We start from the raw sequence: 20,240 nt of genomic DNA on the forward strand, positions 1-20,240 counted from the left end.
AAAGATCCTAGTTCTAGCATCCAAAATGTAAGCAGTGCATGTCTGTGTGCATGGTGTGTATGAGCATGCCAGAATAATGGAGGCCAATGGGATCCATTCAGGATAACCCAGGCATGGCCTATTGCACAGGATCGAGGGAGAAAAGGGGGGGTCTTTTCCCAGAGAGTGAAATTGTATTTCTGACATTCCTGAAACAGGAGGGAGGAGACCTGCACAGAGAAGTGGGGAAAGAGGAGATAAGGCTTCTTAGGATATTAAACTAGCTTTAGCTGAGAACGGAGCTGCTTAGTGGTCCTGTAGCACTCCCATCAGGTAGATGGTGGGGGTGAAGGGTAGGACTGCAGTCTCTATTGCTAAAGATGAATGGGACACTTAGGTTAGGCATCTTTTAACTTTGCCTCATCACTGTTTCAGTGTTGCTGTTTATAGCCAGGTGCATATTTGTACAACTCTTTGTCCTCTGATGTGGGTCCTCCAAATTGCAGACTACCCTGCAGAGAGAAGCATCACTCTACACAAAGGTTAAGTCTGGAAAGCAGCCAAGAGAGGACATTTGAAAGAAGAACTACCCCAATCCGGTTCTGAAAGGGCAGACAGTGGATTTCCAGCTCCTGTCTGCTCTGAATGTACAAACGTGGGACCTACTGGCGCACTTCTTCTTCCAGTACTAAGTTTTTTATCACCAAGAAAGGGGGTGATTTGTAGAGTACTCAGAAGACTACTGTACAACTAGTGCCTGTGTCTGCTTGAAAACCAGCTTTCCAGAGTTGAGGGGGCATCACCTGAGTCTACCCTGTGCTGAAGAGCTACTCAGCTGTACTGAAACACCTATAAGCTAGCCTGCCTGCCTGTCTACTAAGAGAAGGAAGGACACAGACAACACTACAGATGTAACGAATGTCCAGGAAAAGGGAGATGCTGCATGACCCCAAGTATTGTGGGACTGCATAAGCGGAGACTACAGACAGCGATCTGTGCGCCTCAGTACCAGCCTGTCTCAGACTCTCTGGTAATTACAATGGGAAAAGTTGAAGCTGTGGCATGACCTGGGCCACTGTGCTTGAAGACCAAAGCTGCAGCATGATCTGACATGCTGTGTCTGAAGTGTGAAGCTATGGTGAGACATGAGCTGCTGTGCCCAAATTGTGAAGCTGCGTCATAACCGGAGCCACTGCATCCAAATTGTAAAGATGTGGTGTGACCTGTCTATGGGTAGTGGAGGCTGCCATGTACCAAGGGTAGTGGGGTGGAGGGACACAAAGAAAAAGAAATAAAATACACTTACCTTCCTGAGCAACACAATGTCCTCCTCCTTCGGTCTTCTCACAAGGCAGGTTTCAATGCGGGAGCCAGCCAACCCCCTAACCAATCCTGGTGCTGGTCTCACCAGCATGAGAACCGCGCCAGGATTGGATGGAATGGCCTCACTCAGCGCCATCAAGAGCAATGGAGGCCTGCGCTTTCTCTAACCCTGCTGTCTAAGACAGCTAGGTTAAAGAAATGTAAAATATGCATGTCTGGCTGGCCGTCGCAAGACATGCTGGCCAAAGAGACATGTGCATTTTAAACTTTAGAGCACAGCTCCCTGCTGCCCCTCGGCAGCATGTCTTTGTCCCGTCTTGCCACTCTGGACGGGTTGGCTGCTGAAAAACAAAATGGCAATAATTAAACGTTATTATCATTTTATTTTTCAGCTCTGGTCTGGGGCTCTTCTTTGTGGAGCGACGCTCCTCAGCTCAAATGTAGGAGCACCCCAGGCTATGTCCAGACCCAGTTAATTAGGCCTATTCAAAGCTTTACCTTCTGCATGGCTGCACTCATCTGGACCCAAAAAGGCTGAACAGGGCTGCACCACTAACCTGCCAGACAGGGCATAAAAAACACAGCACTTCCCCGAGCAGCCACTGGCAGCCTGTGGCAACACATCACTGCAGACACAACTGCTTTGGAAAACAAAGGGAAATGCTGACTAGCACTCACCAAAGAATAGGGGGAGTGGTGAAGGAGGAACAGTGCAGCCACCAAGAATGCCAACTGCAACATGGACTGGGATGCACGCTGATGAGAAGGAGTAACTGCAAAAGAGGCTACGACCAATTACAAGAGCATTGGGGTAATCTGCACCAGAGCCTATTCTCTTTAAGCATTCCCCCAGGGAGGGATCCACCTGGATCAGAAGTGGGAATGATTACCAATAACTGGGAGAGGCACAGACTTACTCTAGTGACACTGAAATACATTGTATACATTTTCAGGTGTGTAGTATTTAGTTCTAGTGTGCATTAAAGTACTTTTCTACTTTAATATCAATCACTGGATTGCAAATCACTTACTATATTAATGTGTGTTTGCTGGCAATGATCTCTAGCACCCCACCCCTGCTCTTTGAGAAGTGTATGACTGATCGCTATCGCTGCCACTGGGAGTCAAGTGTGCAAGTGGTGGTACCCAGTTTGTAGGACTGACCCTGGAACATTAGAGGCAAACAACATCAACCCTCATGATTGAGGCCCAGTATGGCCAACTAGCCCCTGTAAATGTAAATGTCATCATTTGTAAAGCGCACAGCTACCTCCGGAGAGTTGTCCCGGCGCTGGGAGCCATTGAGAGGATTAAGCGAGCTATTGCCCAGAGTAACATGGTGCTGGGCTAACCTGCCGCTGGAGCCGGGGATCGAACCGTCAACCCTGTGGTCCGGAGTCAGGCACCCTGGCCTCTGCAACACACCTCTTCCTGTGGCCTCCCTGACCTGGGTCTTAAACATGCCTACAATCAATTTGAGGAAGTCTAGAGACTCAGGAAGGTGGGGTCTTTTTAAGTGTTGCAATTACCAAAGATAAGGTGGGCAAAGGCCCTCAACCATTGAAGTGCCCACATTATGCTCCACATGTAATTGGAAAGAAACCCAATGAAAGGAGTGCTCAGATTGGGTCATGCGAGTTTGACCACCCCCAGAAAGAGCTCTCTGTCTTTTTTTCCATCAGCTTGAGGCTTTAGGGGATGCCTCTCACTAAGACACCTGTACCAGAGGTCAGTGCCTCAGCGTAAGAACTCCAGTCATTTGGAGTTCACTCCCTCAGCATAGCATTCGACAGCTTGGATGACGCAGAGGAGGGGCAGCTTTCATTAACACTTCAGCACCTTCAACGAGTTGGCAATGATGGGTCTTCTCTTTGATGCATCTGAGTAACCAGAGGCTCGGGACTGTGGGCCTTGTACAATTGGAAGAATTGTACGGGACATGGGCCTTGACCCCATTGATAAAGGAAAATGCAGTGGAGGTCTAGGCGAAAAGCAGGCATCTTCCACACTGAGATATTTTGTATTATGCTTGAAGGAAATTATCTTCATTAACGAGGAACAAAGTTCTACTGTTAGGCGTATATCTTCCTCAGTCACAAACTTCAAAATCAACAAAGTAATATGGAATTAAAACTTTAATATAACATATATATGGGTCTTTACAGGACAAATGCTTCACATTATTTTCACATTTAAGTCGGTTTAAGATAGTCTCCACAAGCAATTCCTGTGGATTGATCACTGTACCGTCAATAGCAGAAAAACAATAAGTAAAGGCACTATTCAATGTTGGAAAAATTACAGAATTTGTTAATCCATGTGTTACAAGGCAACTCATTGTTACTAATCACAGATTTAACCTTTTGCCTGGAAAAAGCCAGTAATCTAACAGCTACTGAAATGATATTCCCGGTTTATGAATGGTTCACAAAAGAGTCCTCATTTAAAAAAATCACGGCTCTACAATCATCTACTAAAGGTAGAGAATCAGCATATCCTGAGAACAAGATATTCAGTTCCCCGAAATTACCTATAGAAATATTAGCTGCCCTAGAAGACCTATATGCTACGAAGTAGCAACAATCCCTGGAATCATATTTGGATTTATGTTACTTCTTAGGTGTTTTTTTCACTCCAAAATATTTTTCTATGAGGAGGTAGAAGTTGAACCTCCCTATGTAGAACTTTTGATCCTATTTGTGAGCCAGCTACCAAATTTAACAAGTTCTTAGCCTTTAAGGATGGGCAAAGGTTTAGAGAGTCAACAAATAAAAGCTGTTCTTCAGGCTTGCATCCAGACTTAGGGCCCAATTCCGATGTCATCGGTTTGGAACTGGAACCGAACGACCTCCTGTCATCGGTTCCAGCCCAGGAAATAGTTTGGTCGCACGCCTACACTTTACAATTGGTGCATGCATTCTGAACGGAATGCATCCTTTCATTGCAAAGAGCAGAGGTGCAGTTCATCCATGCACCTGGTGGCAGGCACCTTGAGGGTGCAGGGATCTACATGGGGGCGCCATATGTGCCCCCTATGGCACCATTCAGCGGCCATGCACCTATGGAGGTCCTGCTGGGGGCCCCCAAAGACAGATTCCCAATTCCTTTCTGTGTTGGAAAGACCAGCACAGAAAGGCAGTGGGAATCTGCCACCGTAATCCCTCGGCTGGAAATAGCGGGCAGAGGGATTACTGCAGGGTTTCCGAATGGCGGACAGGCTCGCCGAGCCTGTTGGAGGCCATTTGGAAAGCCAATGCGGTTTCCCTTCGGACCAATGCCATGGAAATGGGTCGGAAAGGAATCCAACCAGCCTATTACGATGCGGGCTGGAGGGTTCCGACCGACGGTCGGAGCCGTTCCAGCCAGCATCGTAATCGGTTCCTTAATCTTTGCCTGGTTTCTAAATCTCTTATGTCTGTGGTAGAGAACAGATGTTAGTAATATCATACATTCCTTCATGGTTTCAGGCATAATGTTGCCATATTTTACAACAGCAACATAATTTTTCTGCGAGATATGGGCTCCTTGGATTCCTTTAGTCATGCCAATTGTTGGAAAATGTTGTTGCTTCTTAACTTTCTAAAACTACTTGAGAAAGGAGTATGAACCTAGCTGCAGGATTATGAAGAATCCAATAAAAGATTTCACAATTGATGTGAATTTCCACGTAGGTTTCAGTACTGAGTCTATGGTGGGTTGGGCTATTGACAAACTAAAGCTTTAATCTGATGATGGTGGTGGTGTTGCAGGTCTAACACTTGTAATTTTCTGCTGATTTCAATGCAGTATTAGATCCTTCTTGCTCGCCTTCAACACATAGTAGTTCACAGTCATGGCCTGGGCTGGTTAAGTTAATAGATAAAGTGGAAATAGTCCTCTCTCCATTTGCCTCAGCTGCAAAACCTTTAGTATGATTATCTCAGGGCTAAATCCTTTCTTCCTTTCTTTTTAGCTCTTTTGTTCAGCCCTGTGGACTCTCGTCTTTATTGTATGCTAGACGACACACTAGTACTGCTAAAAGGAGGGAAACACTCTGGTCTGATTCACAAGGGTAAACTTACATGTTTGTGTACGCTTACGATTGATTGCTTTTCACAAAGGTATTTTACGAGTAGTATCTTTACAAGTGTGGCGTCTCTGCACATAAAAAGATTGGACAGTCCACAATTGTATAGATACTACTCGTAAAATGTTTGTGACTAGCAAACAATCGTAAACTTACACAAAAGTGTACGTTTACATTTGTGAATCAGGCCCTAAGTGTCACTGTTGCTGACAGTGGACAGTGCCACTGATGCTGAGGAGCAGGCGCTGGCGCAAGCACTACAGGCTCTCGGATAAGCAAACTTATAAAGATGCACTAGCGTTATATAAGAAAGCTTTCATTAAGCACAAAAGCGCTTTTTTTCTTGCCCAGATTTAGTCTGCCCAGAACTCTGCTAGAAAGCTTTTTCAAGTAGTCGATTCCCTCTCCAACCCTCCGATAGGGCCTCCCATTGAACCATTCCAAGACCTCTGTAACGCCGTGGCAACTTTTTTCTTCACCAAGTCATGAATATCAATTCATCTTTTTCCTCCCCTATATGTTCGGACCACACTGACCTTTTCCCTCGGTCCTCCCCACTCACTCCCACCTTTTCTAACTTTCACATGGTCACAACAAACCAGATTAGCAAGCTAATCACCTCCATTAAATCTGGGTCTCCATTAGATCCCTGTTCCCCCTCTATACTAAGTGCTCTAACTGAGGTCATTACTTCTCCGCTCATGGACCTATGCAACTCCATCTTCCTGACAGGCATATATCCTGAAATTTGGAAAAAAGCGGTCATCAAGCCCTTGTTAAAAAAGCCTTCCCTGGACCCTGCTGACTCAGCTAATTATAGACCTATCGCCTGCCTTCCATTCAGGGCCAAAATATTTGAAGCTATCATGAATAAACAGCTTTCAGGTTTCATCGATTGCCACCAACTTCTAGATGATACCCTGTTCGGCTTCAGGAAGGGCCATGGCATAGAGACGGCTTTGATAAAGGCCTCGGACGAGATCAGGACTATAATGGACCAGGGTGGGGCAGCGGTCCTTGTACTCCTAGATCTATCCGCTGCCTTTGACACGGTCGATCATTCCATCCTAATCGACCGTGTCACATCCCTGGGGGTGACCCATCTTGCCAGGGACCTCATTGCTTCGTTTCTGGCTAATCGCACTCAGGCGGGGAAACTGGGCACTTTTTACTCGCCCATCTTCACCCTTCCGTGCGGGGTGCCCCAGGGCTCCTCGCTAAGCCCCACATTATTCAATATATATGTGGCGGATTTGGCGAGAGTTATTAAAGCACAGGGTCTCCGCTTAACCACCTATGCGGATGACACCCAACTGGTGTTGGCGATTCACAAGGATGGACCAGCCATGGCCGCAAGATTTCAGGAAGGGATGTTGACCATTAGCTCATGGATGTCAAGCAACTGCTTGAAGCTAAATTCGGACAAAACCGAGGTCATGACCTTTGGCAACCTTTCTCCGGAATGGTCCTCCATCTGGTGGCCCAGTGAAATGGGTCCACCCCCACTCCGGTTGCCAAGGTCAGAAACCGCCCTATCATGTTCGATGAGAAGCTGCTGTTTAAACACCCCGTGAATGCGGTGGTCTCATCATCCTTCTATACGCTAAGGAAGATCAAAAAGCTGTTGCCATATCTCCCTCCAGGGGCAGGGAAAACCTTGATCACCACTCTTGTTTTCTCAAAAATGGATTATGGCAACGCCCTCTTCCTTGGCACGCAAGAACAGATCTTAACCAAATTACAATCGGTGCAAAATGCAGCGGCCAGAATTCTGCTTGGCATCCCTAGCCGCCGCCCCACCTCTCTGGCCATACGTCACCTGCATTGGCTAAGAGTCAAGAGTCGGATAAAGTTTAAGGCACTTTGTATTGCTTACAAGGCTATCCATGACTCAGGACCCAGGTTCGTCAAGGATGCTTTTCGGATCTATGCTCCTCAAAGATCACTTTGCTCGGCTTGTACCCACCTCCTCTCTGTGCCACGTACCAGAACCACTAGCTGGGGAGACAGACGTTTCTTAGTAGTAACCCCCAGGCTGTGGAACTCTCTTCCTTTGTCCATCAAAACCAGTCCCACTCTTATCATCTTCCGTAAACTCTTGAAAACCTGGTTATTCAATCAATGATTCATCTGGTAGCTCTCCGTCCCCGGCAGTCCGATATGCGCCGAGACACCCTCGGGTATTTGCGCGCAATAAAAATCTCAAAAACATAAACATAAACATAAACAGAACTATTTCATCCCAAGCTGCTATGCTTCGGAATTCTCTTCGAGTGGAATTACTATAGCAGCCAGATCTATAGAAACTCAGGAAGACTTTAGAGACATGGCTGTGTAATCATTGGTTGATTCCATAATGCCATATGATTCTGTCTGTGGTCATCTACTTGTGGTCAAGAAGCCTGTGAGTATAAGTAGCTATCTATAAAAACCAATACAAATATGAATCTAAATGTAAGAAAAATAAAGTACTGAATCCTATTGTGAAAGAGAAACTTCCACATAAATGTAAATGATTATAAAAACTATTCCTTGCAAACAAAACTGATAATCAAAGCATGGTCTAAGGCCTTTAAGATAGTTACAGCCTAAAAGAATAACTAATGAACTTCTACTTGTGGACAGAGGGCAACTTACCCTTCCCTATTCACTTAGTGGCCTTGCCCTCTGCAGCCGATCAGGCGCTGTGAGGGGAAACTGATTGCTAGTTTTTGACGCCATCTTAGGGAAGGTGCTGGCTGACGGTGCAGTTGGCCTGACGATCCCCCCCCCCCCCGGTCAGTACTTAAGGCACCACCTCAGCAGCGAACATCAGTGACAGAGTGCTTGTCTCCTGAGGCGGTAGCCGGGAGCAGCTCACAGCTCGTATTTTAATTTTTTTTTAATATTGCTCACATTGCTCGATTTTGCACATCCCACTTACACTTCCCCAATCACTTAGTGGCCTTGCCCTCTGCAGCCGATCAGGCGCTGGGAGGGGAAACTGATTGCTAGTTTTTTACGCCATCGTAGGGAAGGTGCTGGCTGATGGTGAAGTTGGCCGGCCGGACGATCTCCCCAGCCCCCGGTCAGTACTTAAGGTGCCACCTCAGCAGCGCACATCAGTGACAGAGTGCTTGTCTCCTGAGGCAGTAGCCGGGAGCAGCTCACAACACGTATTTTAAAAATTGTTTTAATATTGCTCACATTGCTCGATTTTGCACATCCCACTTACCCTTCCCCATTCACTTAGTGGCCTTGCCCTCTGTAGCCGATCAGGCGCTGGGAGGGGAAACTGATTGCTAGTTTTTGACGCCATTTTGGGGAAGGTGCTGGGTGACGGTGCAGTTGGCCGGACGATCCCACCCCCTGTCAGCATAAAATGACATCTTACTCTCGGCCGCGCAGCGGGCGTGCAGCAGGCTCGCCTAAGGCAAGCCCGTCTGTGCCGGGACCGGGCCCAGGGCCATATTCCCTGGCCGAAATCTACACGATAGGGGGCAGCTGAGCTACTCCAGACAGGAACGCCTATCGCTAAGACCCAGAGCTTCATGCCCCACTATCGAGTTACAGAATGAATGTAAAAATTGTCCATCTTGCTTGCACGCCTTCGCGTTCTCGTCTATTGGGGACCCAAACCTGCCCCAAAACCTGTCCAAGATACCAGTTTATAGACTCACCATCATTAAGGCAGGTCTTAACAATGTCAGGTCGCTGGTTAAACATAACTCTCACACAGAGGAACTGATTGAAAGCCAAAACCTTGACCTACTGTTTGTAACGGAAACCTGGGCAGATGAAGCCTCAGACGCTGATCTGACCTTGGCTATCCCCGAGGGCTTCTCCATTTATAGAGTGGACAGGAAAAGGAAACGCGGGGAGGCTTAGCAATTATAGCAAGAGAGGGGCTTAGGATCAAGAGTTCAGAAAAAGGTAGTAACCTGGATAGTGAAACACTGAGCTTTCAGATCAGGATCACAAACAACTACACGTTCAAAGGCCTATTAATTTATAGACCACCCAATGCCAAAACGCCTCTGATTGAGCTACTAAGTCCGTTCTTAGAATCTTGTGTGACAGGTCCTGACTACATAATTCTAGGAGATTTTAACCTACACTTGGAGAAAACTTCCGACCCCAAGGTAGCCTCATTCAAGGATGCACTGGCCAACTTGGCCTTGGACCAAAAGGTATATCAAGACTCTCACTGTGCTGGCCATTCCTTAGACTGTATTTTTACCTCATGTCAGGGCATAAGTAACATAGGCACTCTCTTGGTCCCCTGGTCAGACCACAAGCTGGTCTACTTCTTATTGGAAATTAAAGAAGACACGGGGAGGCCCGCTGAAATTCTTAAGAAGGCCCCTATCCCATCTGGTCAAAAATCAACCCTCAGACTCTTCTTGACAAGCTCTGCTCATCCTACCCAGATCTGGATGCGGACAGCAATACAGCCTGTAAACAATTTAATGGGTGGATAGATGCTGCAGTTCAGGTCGCAGTCCCACAAAGGAGAGTGACTTTCAAAAAGAAAACTCCCTCACAGCCATGGTTTTCAGAAGCACTGAAGGCACAAAAACAGACGTGCAGAAGGGCTGAGAAAAAGTGGAGAACTAATTATGACACCAAGCTCAAAGAAGAATATAAAGCGGTCCTAGCCAGCTATAAAAATGATGGAAAAAAGCATATACTTTGTGCTAAAAATTAATGAGTCAAAAAATTCTATGAAAGCTCTCTTTGCCACTGTAAAAAAACTCTCAAAAATTGAAAATAATAGTTCGGAGGCAATGTCATCAGACTTCTGTAACTCATTGGGTGAATTTTTTGTTAACAAGGTATCCTCAGTTTATGATTCCTTTAAAATTCACCACCCAGATAACTCAGCCCAGGCTCTCTCACACCCATTAAATCTAACGGAACAAGCAGCCCAATCCACACTGTTCCAATTTACCCCACCTACAGCAGATCAAATTCGGCCGGAGGTGTTGACCACTAGATCAGGCAGTCCAATGGACCCCTGTCCGTCTAAAGTAATGCAGCTCTGCCCAGAGCAGCTGAGCTTGTAACTGGAAAAACTATTTGCACAAATCCTAAGAACCAATACCTTCCCAGACGACTGGAAAATGATATCGATTATGCCACTATTAAAAAAATCGAATCTGGATTGCGACGAAACAGGCAATTATAGACCTATAGCCAGGATTCCTTTCGCTGCAAAAATTCTCGAAAAACTGTTAAACAAACAGTTGTCTCACTTTCTGACGGATGGTAAGTGGCTGGACCATTCTCAGTTCGGTTTTCGGGAGGGACACGGAACGGAAACTGCTCTACTCACAGCGGTGGAAGAACTCAGGAGGGTGCTGGATAATGGAGGGAAGGCCGCCTTGGTGCTATTAGACCTATCGGCGGCCTTTGACACGGTCAGCCATGAGATTCTCTTGATCCGTTTGAGAGCAGCAAAAGCTCATGATTCCGCATGTGCCCTCCTCGCTTTCTACCTAGGCAACAGAACTTTCTCAGTGGTATTAGGAGAGGCAAAATCTAAATTATTCATCTCACCATGTGGGGTTCCTCAGGGGTCCTCTCTGAGCCCCACTCTTTTTAATGTATATGTTGCCCCTTTAGCTGAAATTATAAGGGGTTGTGGCTTCACTCCAGTGTCCTACGCCGACGACACCCAAATCGTGGTATCCATCAGCAAGGATGTGAAGGAGATGGCAGAAAAATTTAAACTATGTATGTCACAGGTCAGCCAGTGGATGCAGAAGAATTGCCTAAAACTTAATGGGGACAAGAGCGAGGTGGTGATACTGGGGAGAGATGCAAATGTCTGGTCCCCGGCATGGTGGCCTAATAACCTGGGCAGGTGTCCAGATTCGTCAGAAAAAGTGAAGAATTTGGGCATTACTCTGGATACCAGTCTTTCATTTGATGCCCAAGCCAGTAAACTGGCCTCAACAGTCTGGTTCATCTTAAAGATGATAAAAAAAATTCTGCCATAGCTACCAGAGGATTCTCGCAAGACAGTGGTGACAGCTTTAGCCTTGTCAAGACTGGACTACGGGAATGGGCTGCACGCCGCAGCTAGAGTGAAGATCCTAGCCAAACTACAACGCCTGCAGAACGCAGCCGCTAGGCTGGTGCTCGGCACACCTAAATTCGAGCCAATTAGCCAGAAATTAAAAACCTTACACTGGCTTCCAATTGCAAAAAGGGTGCAATTCAAATCACTATGCCTGGCCTACAAGGAACTTCAGGGAACAGGATCACAATTCCTGAAGTCCCACCTAAAACCGTACGAACCGGCCAGACTTCTTAGATCCAGCCAACTGAAACTCATCAGGGTCCCGAAATTTAGACGAGCCAGTTGGGGTGGAAGAAGCTTCCTGGTGCACACAGCACAAATCTGGAACCGGTTGCCTCTTTCTATAAAAAACAGTCCATCTTTGGGGTCCTTTAGAAAGGCAGTCAAAACTTGCCTGTTCACCGCATAGCTCTAGCTGCCTGTCTCAATAGTCGGCGATCTGTCATAGCGCCAAGACGCCTTTGGGAATTTGCGTGCTTTACAAATGGATAAATCAAATCAAATCAATTCAAATCAAAGCTTAAACCGCAATGGCTATTTGTGATTTATCGGAATTATCATCTAACTGTGTGGTAACGCCTGGAGTTTACTCAACATGGTTGCAGGACTAGAAAGTGGTATCTCTATGAACTAGAGTCTAACCACGTAAATTACAGGCTGCTTTAAGTAGCAAAATAAACACACAAGAAATATAAATAAAATGTATGTGCTCACGCTTACTTCCATCATTTGGCAAAGTTTCATCATGCTGATGAGAGAAAACTAGATCAGACCCGAGGATATGGGGGATTCCTCCCAGGTTCACATTTGTTACGCGCATCGGTGGAGGTTTGGTCAGAACCGCCGTTGAACTGGGAAGCACGATGTCCAGAGGGCCAGTTGTAACAGGGAACACCTACCAACAAAAGGAACCACAATTAAAACCCCCAGATTCAATAAAGAATAACATAACATATAAAGAGGCATGATTTACCTAACCTACTGTTATTACCGATATCCAGTTGGCAATTTCAATGTTCAACAGAAATGGTCACAAAATAAAAGAGCATCGAAACACATCAGCAAAATGGACTTTATAAATGCAATCTTTATAGATGGGAATGGATTTGAAATGCAAAATTATTTTTTTTATAAAAGGGAAAATTAACAAAACCCCATTTGAAGTTCATTAGCAGATTATTAATTTAGTATTGGAAAAAGACCTGCAGTTGCAAGACGCGGAAGCCGTATCTGGAACGGTGTCCACATGCATGGGCTCCGCCCTGCTGCTTCCTGTTTCATGTTCCCACCTTGGGTGGCGGTGTTGCAGCTTGGTGCTTCATCTAAGGCATACAGTCGGCTCAGGATTCCCACATCTACAGCCGCACCCCATCTTCTTTAGTGGAGGGGTTTGCTCTTTAGCACTATAATGATGTTGGTGGGTGGAGTCTAGTTCTGATTCTGCCGCTGGTTCTGTTTTGGTGAAGCGGAGCGAAGGTGGATTAGCTTTGGGCCATGTCATGAAACATTTGTTTTGGCCGGCGGGACAGTAGCCCTACCTTGATGCATTGCTCTTGCTGGTAAGACTGTTGCTTCCTGTCACCCTCACCATTTTTGCCACTTCTCACCCCCTTAATGCCTGAGGGTGAATGGCAGTGAAGGTCTGTGTCTACTGCTATACTGTACCCGTAGGGGGTGGGGGGGTTAGCTCTCCGCTTCGGATGGCCTGGATTGGTGATTCATCTGAGGAACCCAGAGGCCATGCTCTTGCTCTGCCTCACCCTTTTATGGACTGCCTTTATACAATTTAAGCGGCTGGATTTTACAGCCCTTCCGGCATTCGTCCATTTCCACCAGGTACCTTTTAATCCATTTTAAGATACTGGATTGTGGCAACAGGAACAGGTGGAAGCACTCACATTTCCCATCGTTTGATGTGGTTGTTCCCCCACTTCATTAGGCCGGGGCCTGTGGGACTTACACTTCCATATTTCATTCATATTAACTCACTTTCGTCGATTGTATGGTAGTATTAACCATGATTTGGTCTACTGCCTTTTTCATCTTGGTCCATTAATTTTGCTTTATTCTGCGTTTCGCTATACTTTGCTATGTTTTGTATTTATTTACGTACCAGTTCAATAATGTTGTAACGTAGTCTTAATGAAATAAATATATAATGGTGACTAGTGAAATTAATAAATGCATCATTCTAACGTACCAAAAAATGAACATATTTAATTGTTACAGTTTACAGCATTCTCTTTGTACGCTAAATTGGAAAATGGCTGCTGCACTTTTTTCCCTATGGTGTCGTGGAATTTTACTATTGTGTGTCTAAAAGCTGTTTGCTTGCCTCACTGCATGGAATCCCGCCATTCACTGAATGGAAAAAGCCTCCATCCTCCTTTTTGATCAATAATGCTCTTACGCGTGCCAGTTTCTTTGCTTCCATGCTGTTCGCTAAATGAAGCATTTCATCACCCTCCTTACACTGAAAGGATAAGTCACGCGCTCCACCATGCACTGTGCTGCTGTCAATCACTCTTGGGTGTTCGGGAATCCAAGGCGTTCAAGGATCAACTAGCTCCCGCTTTGATAAAAGTGGTTCCAAGCTGAGAGAGGCTTGTACATGAAGAAGAAAAGAGACTCTATGACTGACGGAGGAGACTGACCGCAGGCTCCCTACCGGCAGAAGGACTGAGATGGTGAATCATTCTGAAGATGCGCTGCCTTGTTTGGTGCCTCAGTCTTTTTCCTTAAATCCCTTGTTCATGCATCCCGTACATTTTGCATAATCATGAAAGACACCATAGAATTGTAGGATGCGCAAATGTGTTTTCTACTGTAGCAGCATCACCTATTAAAATGCAAGACCCTACTGACCCACATTTTACATTATTGTCTCTTGGATGCCACTGAAACCCAGCAACAACTTCAATGCTCAGCAGAGCTGCTCAATGGAGAGACAAATTTATGAAACTGCTGCTCCAAGGATTACAAAAAAAGTACAATTGCTACGGGTGGGGTATAGTGCCTTGTGATGAATCCCCTATTGCTTCTTTCCTGTCTCTCAAAGTTGCTCTTTCTGATGAAAACTTAATTCCTTGCACTTTAGATGTTTCATCATTTTTGTTATTTACATAAATATTTACAAGTGGAACAAAGTAAAGCCTAGTTTAAACAATTTTGACATCTCATTCATTTGACGGTTGAGCAAGGCTTCCTGGTTACTCTTTCATTTTTTTTAATGTGCATGTGAAAACCTTAACCTATTCCACACAAGGTAGTTCAACATGCTATTTCATAAGAATTTGCATCTGTTGACTTCTTTCTACAATGCAAATTCGCCTCTGAAGCCAGTTTCTTTTGACCATTAACAAACACTGACAATCGTCCCAATAAAAATACCATGATCACCCATACCCCCAAGAACAGAATTGACCACATACAATTCAATGCTTAAATAGAACAACTTCTAAAAAAACATTAAAATAAACGTTACTTGAAAACACCCTCTACTGGTGGAGAGGTCCATTACAAACACAGTACCTTCTATTTCCAGGCTTGAGTACCTCAAAATATGTAACAGGAACCTTACTTCTTTCAAAACAGGATATCCAGCAGCATATATGTCCAAGGAATCCCACCAGATCTGCTTTACGCATGCGGCAATACCTGAGATGCCAGGGATACCTTGCCAGCTGCCCTCCAAACACTAACATCAACATCTGGCTAAACTGTAATTTGATTCAAAAAGCACCTGCCGGGGAGGAGCTAAGCTCGCGACCGTGATGGCCGCAATGTAGCTCGGCTCCGCTAGCCTTCCTGCCCAACACACATATCCTGACACGCACCCTGCCCCGAGAGGACATACTCGGGAAGACTCGGAAAGACGAAGGAAAGCTTGTACTCACCATCTGTCCCTGGGGCTCCTGCGAGCGGCGGATCCGAAGTTACACCCCTGCTTTGTCTGGGGCCTCCGCGGCGTAGAGACCGGGGACTTGCCTGTGGAGGTCAGCCGGCGAGATGGTGTCGACGGCGGCCCCTGGTGGAGAGGAAAGGTCGGCTGGGAGAGGCCGTGATGCGGTTATGCCGATGGCAAAGGATCGGGCCCGGTCCAGCGGCCGGAGGACCCCGTGGTGAGGTGCGGCACGCCGTGGACGGGGGAAGACCATGTAGGAGGCTCCCCCCTTTGTTGCCTTGTCCGGCCATCTTGAAACCCTGCGCCCGGAGTCGGCGTGTGGCGCCCGCGGGGCGGTGGCGCTGGCGGTCCCCCTTTTGGTGGCTCTCCTTTCTGCACCCAGATTGTCATTCCTGGGGCTCGGGGGGGCTCCCGCGGTGGCCTTGCTTGAGAGCCCGCTCCAGAAGTTGAGGCGCGCGGGGACGCGGCTGGATCTACAAGATGGCGACCGGCGCCCTGAGTCACGGACTGACCCAGGGCGGCGAATTTGTGTCGCTGCAGTGTACGGGGGTCTGGTCGTGTGAGCGGGATACAACGCTTGGTGATGTTCTTGACGCCTTGAGGACTTTGCACGCGACCCTGACCCTCGACGCCCCTGTGCTGGATGGAAGTACGGCCGCCATTTCTGTCGGGCCGTCCCTCATGGACGCGGCTCGACTCCGATTGTGTGCCGTTTCGTCCCCCTCTGTTGCCATGAGGAGTGCTGTCACTGTGCATCGGCAAGACTGTACACCAGCGGCCCCGGCTCCCGGGGTCGCCTTGATTGTGGTGGGCGCGGGCGTGGGCGCTACGTCGGGGCCCGTTCCTGCTCGACTGATCGGGGAACAACGTAGATTGCCAATTCGAACTGCCCCGGCGAGACCTCGGTGTTATCCTGCGAGGATGACTCTACTGTCCTGGGCGGTGAGACTGTACCCACACTGTTTGTTGCTCCCGTTGTCGTTGCTGAAACGTCTAGACTGCCGCAAAAAGTCCTTGCTTGGCCACTGTTTGCTGGAGTCCTCTGGTTTGCTCCCATGGTCTGTCCTGCTTCGACCATACGGCCTCTCCACTTTGATTTGCCTGCTGCCTACCACTCTACCACGCGCGGTAGCGATGGTTAGGAAAGGACAGGGGTGAGCCAGTTCTGGACCCGGAGGACTAATGGTTGGCGGATGGAGATGAGGAGTGCCCTCAATCATGATACTATGGTCGATTCCTTCGAAGGTTTATGATACCCGAGACTATGTCGATTTCGGTTCGATATTGCATTAATATGTGTGATGGCGGGGGGTAGGGGCCGAATGGTTCGATTGATGGCTCTCCTCTCCCCCTGGTTCTTTTTCCTTTTTGTCTCTTTTGTTTGCTTTCCCTCTCTCTAACTTTTCCTATATTTCGGGTCTCTTATTTAGGGCGACAGGCACACTGCTGGGGGGGTAGGCCGTAGCCTTCTGCAGGGGTGCAGGGTGGGGTGGGTGAGTTGGGGTCTTTTTCTGACCGTTTTTTTTAGTTTCTACGGCTTTTTTGTGTCCCTTTCTTTGGACGCCGTGGCTGTGCGTGTTTCCCACGGTGTGATTGCTCGGGGGGGGGGGGGGGTGCGGTATTCTTACTTTATATGATATTGATTGCACAGACATCCTGACTTGACCGCCCCACCCCCTAGTCACTTGCTCGCCCTTATCGCTGTGGGGGCGCGTATAGCAGCACGGCGTTCCTTCTTTTCTTTCTTTTTTTGCGTTCCCCTTTTTTCTTATTTTCTGGGTCAGTACAGAGAATGACTGTAACTCCTTTTGCCGTCCTGGTTACTCAGTTATGTATTAGTATAATAATTTGGTGGCCTGTGAGCACGTGGCGGGCTATGATGGGTACTGATTGGAAATGTGGCATCTATATTCTGATTGCTGTAGACTATTGCTGATAACTGCTTTTAATTGATGCCTTAATGTTTTGCTGCTTGATTCGTGGCCCGCTACGGGCACTCAGATGATTAACTGCAACTGATCCTGCTATAATTTCTATTATAAAATTAACCTTCATTGATCCTACGTCCGGCGGACACACTCAGCTCCTCTACGATTTAACTACTTGTTTGCAATATACTGGGTGACTGCCGTGAAACTTCTTTATTGAATTCTGTGCTTTTCAGATTGTTTCGTGGCCGGCCTAATTGGTTGTAGGCCCGTATTTGTATGCTACTATCTGCACAATAAAGGTTTTCAAAAATAAAAAAAATAAAATAAAAAAAAAGCACCTGCCATCCATGCTAGGTATATGGAAGTGTTAGAGCCACCACAACCCCGCTTGAAATCTTGCAGAAAAAAGGATTGGATGCACTTTCTCCAAGATATTAATTTCATCATAAGGAGGGAGTGTCTCTATTTATCTTTTATCAGGGACGTGAAGATCAGTTTCTGGCATCTGTGTGATAAAGTGATAAATATCAACCGAAGACCTAAGGGGTGTTGCCAATGCTCACTCCATTGTACCCTTTGGGATCCTACCTACCCTATGTTGCTGATGCGCCCTCCAAAATGCAAGAAGGGAGCCTCCTTTCACATGAAGCAGGTTATAATAGAAGTACAGCATAGCCTTCGGAGCCCTACCAAGAGGTTCTCGAGTCTTGCCATTTTGATGGCCATACACTGCATTAATCAGACCACTCAATGTTGTCGAACTTGTAAGCGGCCGAAAGCCATACTGTTGCTTTACAGCTGTAGACAGTACACACCTCTGCCTGAAAGGTAACTCTCAAATGGATCGAGAAGACTCAATGCAGAGAAAGAAATATGAACAAAGGAAAAGCAAAAGAATGCATGTGATGTACTGCTTCAGTAAAACGAGCATTGCCAAAGCCAATAGGTCTAGCCTTGATAAGCAGGTGAGATTTTTTTATTGCAAATATATGACACCAAAGTAAAAAGGAAAAAACTAAAATATGCTGTCACCTAAACATGGCTTTATTATGATTTTAAAAAAAAATCCTTTTAAAAATTCTTCACAGTGCAGCAGTTTTACTACTGATCTGTGTTGTTAAACAGCAAGCCTTCCTGTTGTGCCACGGATTTTATTATTATTATTATTTGTGAAAGAAACACGAATAAAGCACCACCTAACCAATTACTCAAATTGCAGGCAGACACAATTTTACAATGCCACTTAAACACTAGCAAGTGATTAAAGTTAACAAAAATAAAAAATAAAACTCAATTTTAGCCAGATTTGCCACTGAAGAGAAAGGAACTGTTTTAAGGCGGACGTGACCAATGTGCACAGACTTTGTGGAGTCACTAATTGGTAAAGTGGGCAGACCTCCTGCCCTTTGTTGTACACTATGGTAAATGGAAGAAAACTGTAAGTCACAATTTACCAGACCAATGGATGAAGCCCACAGATCAAAAGCCTCTCTATGTAGGTATATTATTTATGATATATTTTGAAAAGCCATAGTCCGGCGAGACAGCAGAAGCTATCTCAAATGCCAGCCCTAGAACATAGACATTGACCCTTTGAATTTAATATATAGTGGGGATTCCTTTGCAAATATGACTGCAATCTAAACGACTGCAATCAGGATCAATGCTTCCAAGCTAGACAGAATGATTCAATGTTTACATTATATGTATTGCATGATACTGGTGTTAATTTTTTTCTACACACTCTAATTCTCGGTATGAAAGGCAACCGAAGGACAAAGAGAAAACGTTATTGGTCCAGGATCACACATCTTTGGGCACATGTGGAAACTGGAGCTCACAGGGTTACCCTCATCTTCACTATTATCCCCCATACAAACTTTGCCACCACAGCTTCCTCATAATATGGAACCTCATTTCCGGGAGCTATTGTTTGCAAGAGCGTTTGCTCCCACAAACTTGTAGTTTGTAGCAAAGTGAGCAAAATGTTACTGCTACACTAACAGGCATTTAATTACTGGTGATTTATTATGCTCTCTCACTCAGTATAACATGATAACAAACTAATTCTTGTAATTGTGTTCTTGGACATCACTACGTTTCGCTTTGTAATGTAACACACGTCTGCTTTGGAAACAGAGCATGAGCCTTATTTGCTGTGCATTCAGGAGTCAAAGCACATTGTAAATATAATTTAATTCAATTTTCTATAACCTGTACTGCTAGTAATATGTTTGGGTCATTCAATACTATTGAGGCACATCTATATACAAAGTGTTTAGACTGGTTAATGTAGGTCATTTCCTGAACTGGGCCGCTTTCAAAGTTCTGATACATTAGCCAATACTGAAAAAAACTAGGTAGCACATAATTTGCCCAAGATCAAAAAATCTGGTGAAGTAGAAGAACAAAGAATGAATCGTAGGACTGCTCATTTGAAGGCCTGTAACATTTGCACTATAGCACACGTTGGTGTAACTATTGTGAGACCGGCCGCAGCAGTCTCCACTGGGGAAATACTGGATACATATTGGGATCCAGTTCTTCATCCCTGTCACATGCTAACAGAGGTTTGCCTGTTTCCAAGTACTTGTAATATTCGCAAAAAAGGGGGAGCAGAGAAATATATTCATTAATTGGATTGCCAAAGAGCACACGATTTGGTTGCATGGAAAGGTCAGTTTTAAAAACATCTGCTGGATCTAGAGATTCAAAGATGCCCCCTGCACAGCTGTCATGGTGGTGCTGTGGATAGCAAGGCCAAGGGACTTCCAATCCGATAAATACCACTGTGTTGAGAAGCTTGGCCAGATTTTTAATGCAGTGGTAGCAACAAAGCATTGCGCTAAAGTGGTAACGCCAGTATGAAATGTTAAGTTTCATAGTTCTGTGGCTAAAACCTACCCTCTGAACCATATGTCAAGTCAAGTCAAGTCATAGAATTTATATAGCGCACTACCTACCCAGAGGGTC

At 45.9% G+C, this 20,240-nt stretch overlaps 1 protein-coding gene across 1 annotated transcript in view; it reads right to left on the bottom strand.

The window, feature by feature from the left end:
* LRRC9 (leucine rich repeat containing 9) overlaps nt 1-20,240 on the bottom strand; it is a 719,638-nt gene that overhangs the window by 26,211 nt on the left and 673,187 nt on the right. The window contains exon 31 of the mRNA XM_086937964.1: nt 12,153-12,327. Coding sequence (XP_086794090.1) covers nt 12,153-12,327 — 175 coding nt within the window. The remainder of the gene's footprint in view (nt 1-12,152; nt 12,328-20,240) is intronic.

Source organism: Lissotriton vulgaris, chromosome 9 (genome assembly GCF_964263255.1).
Source record: "Lissotriton vulgaris chromosome 9, aLisVul1.2, whole genome shotgun sequence".
Lineage (NCBI taxonomy): Eukaryota > Metazoa > Chordata > Amphibia > Caudata > Salamandridae > Lissotriton > Lissotriton vulgaris.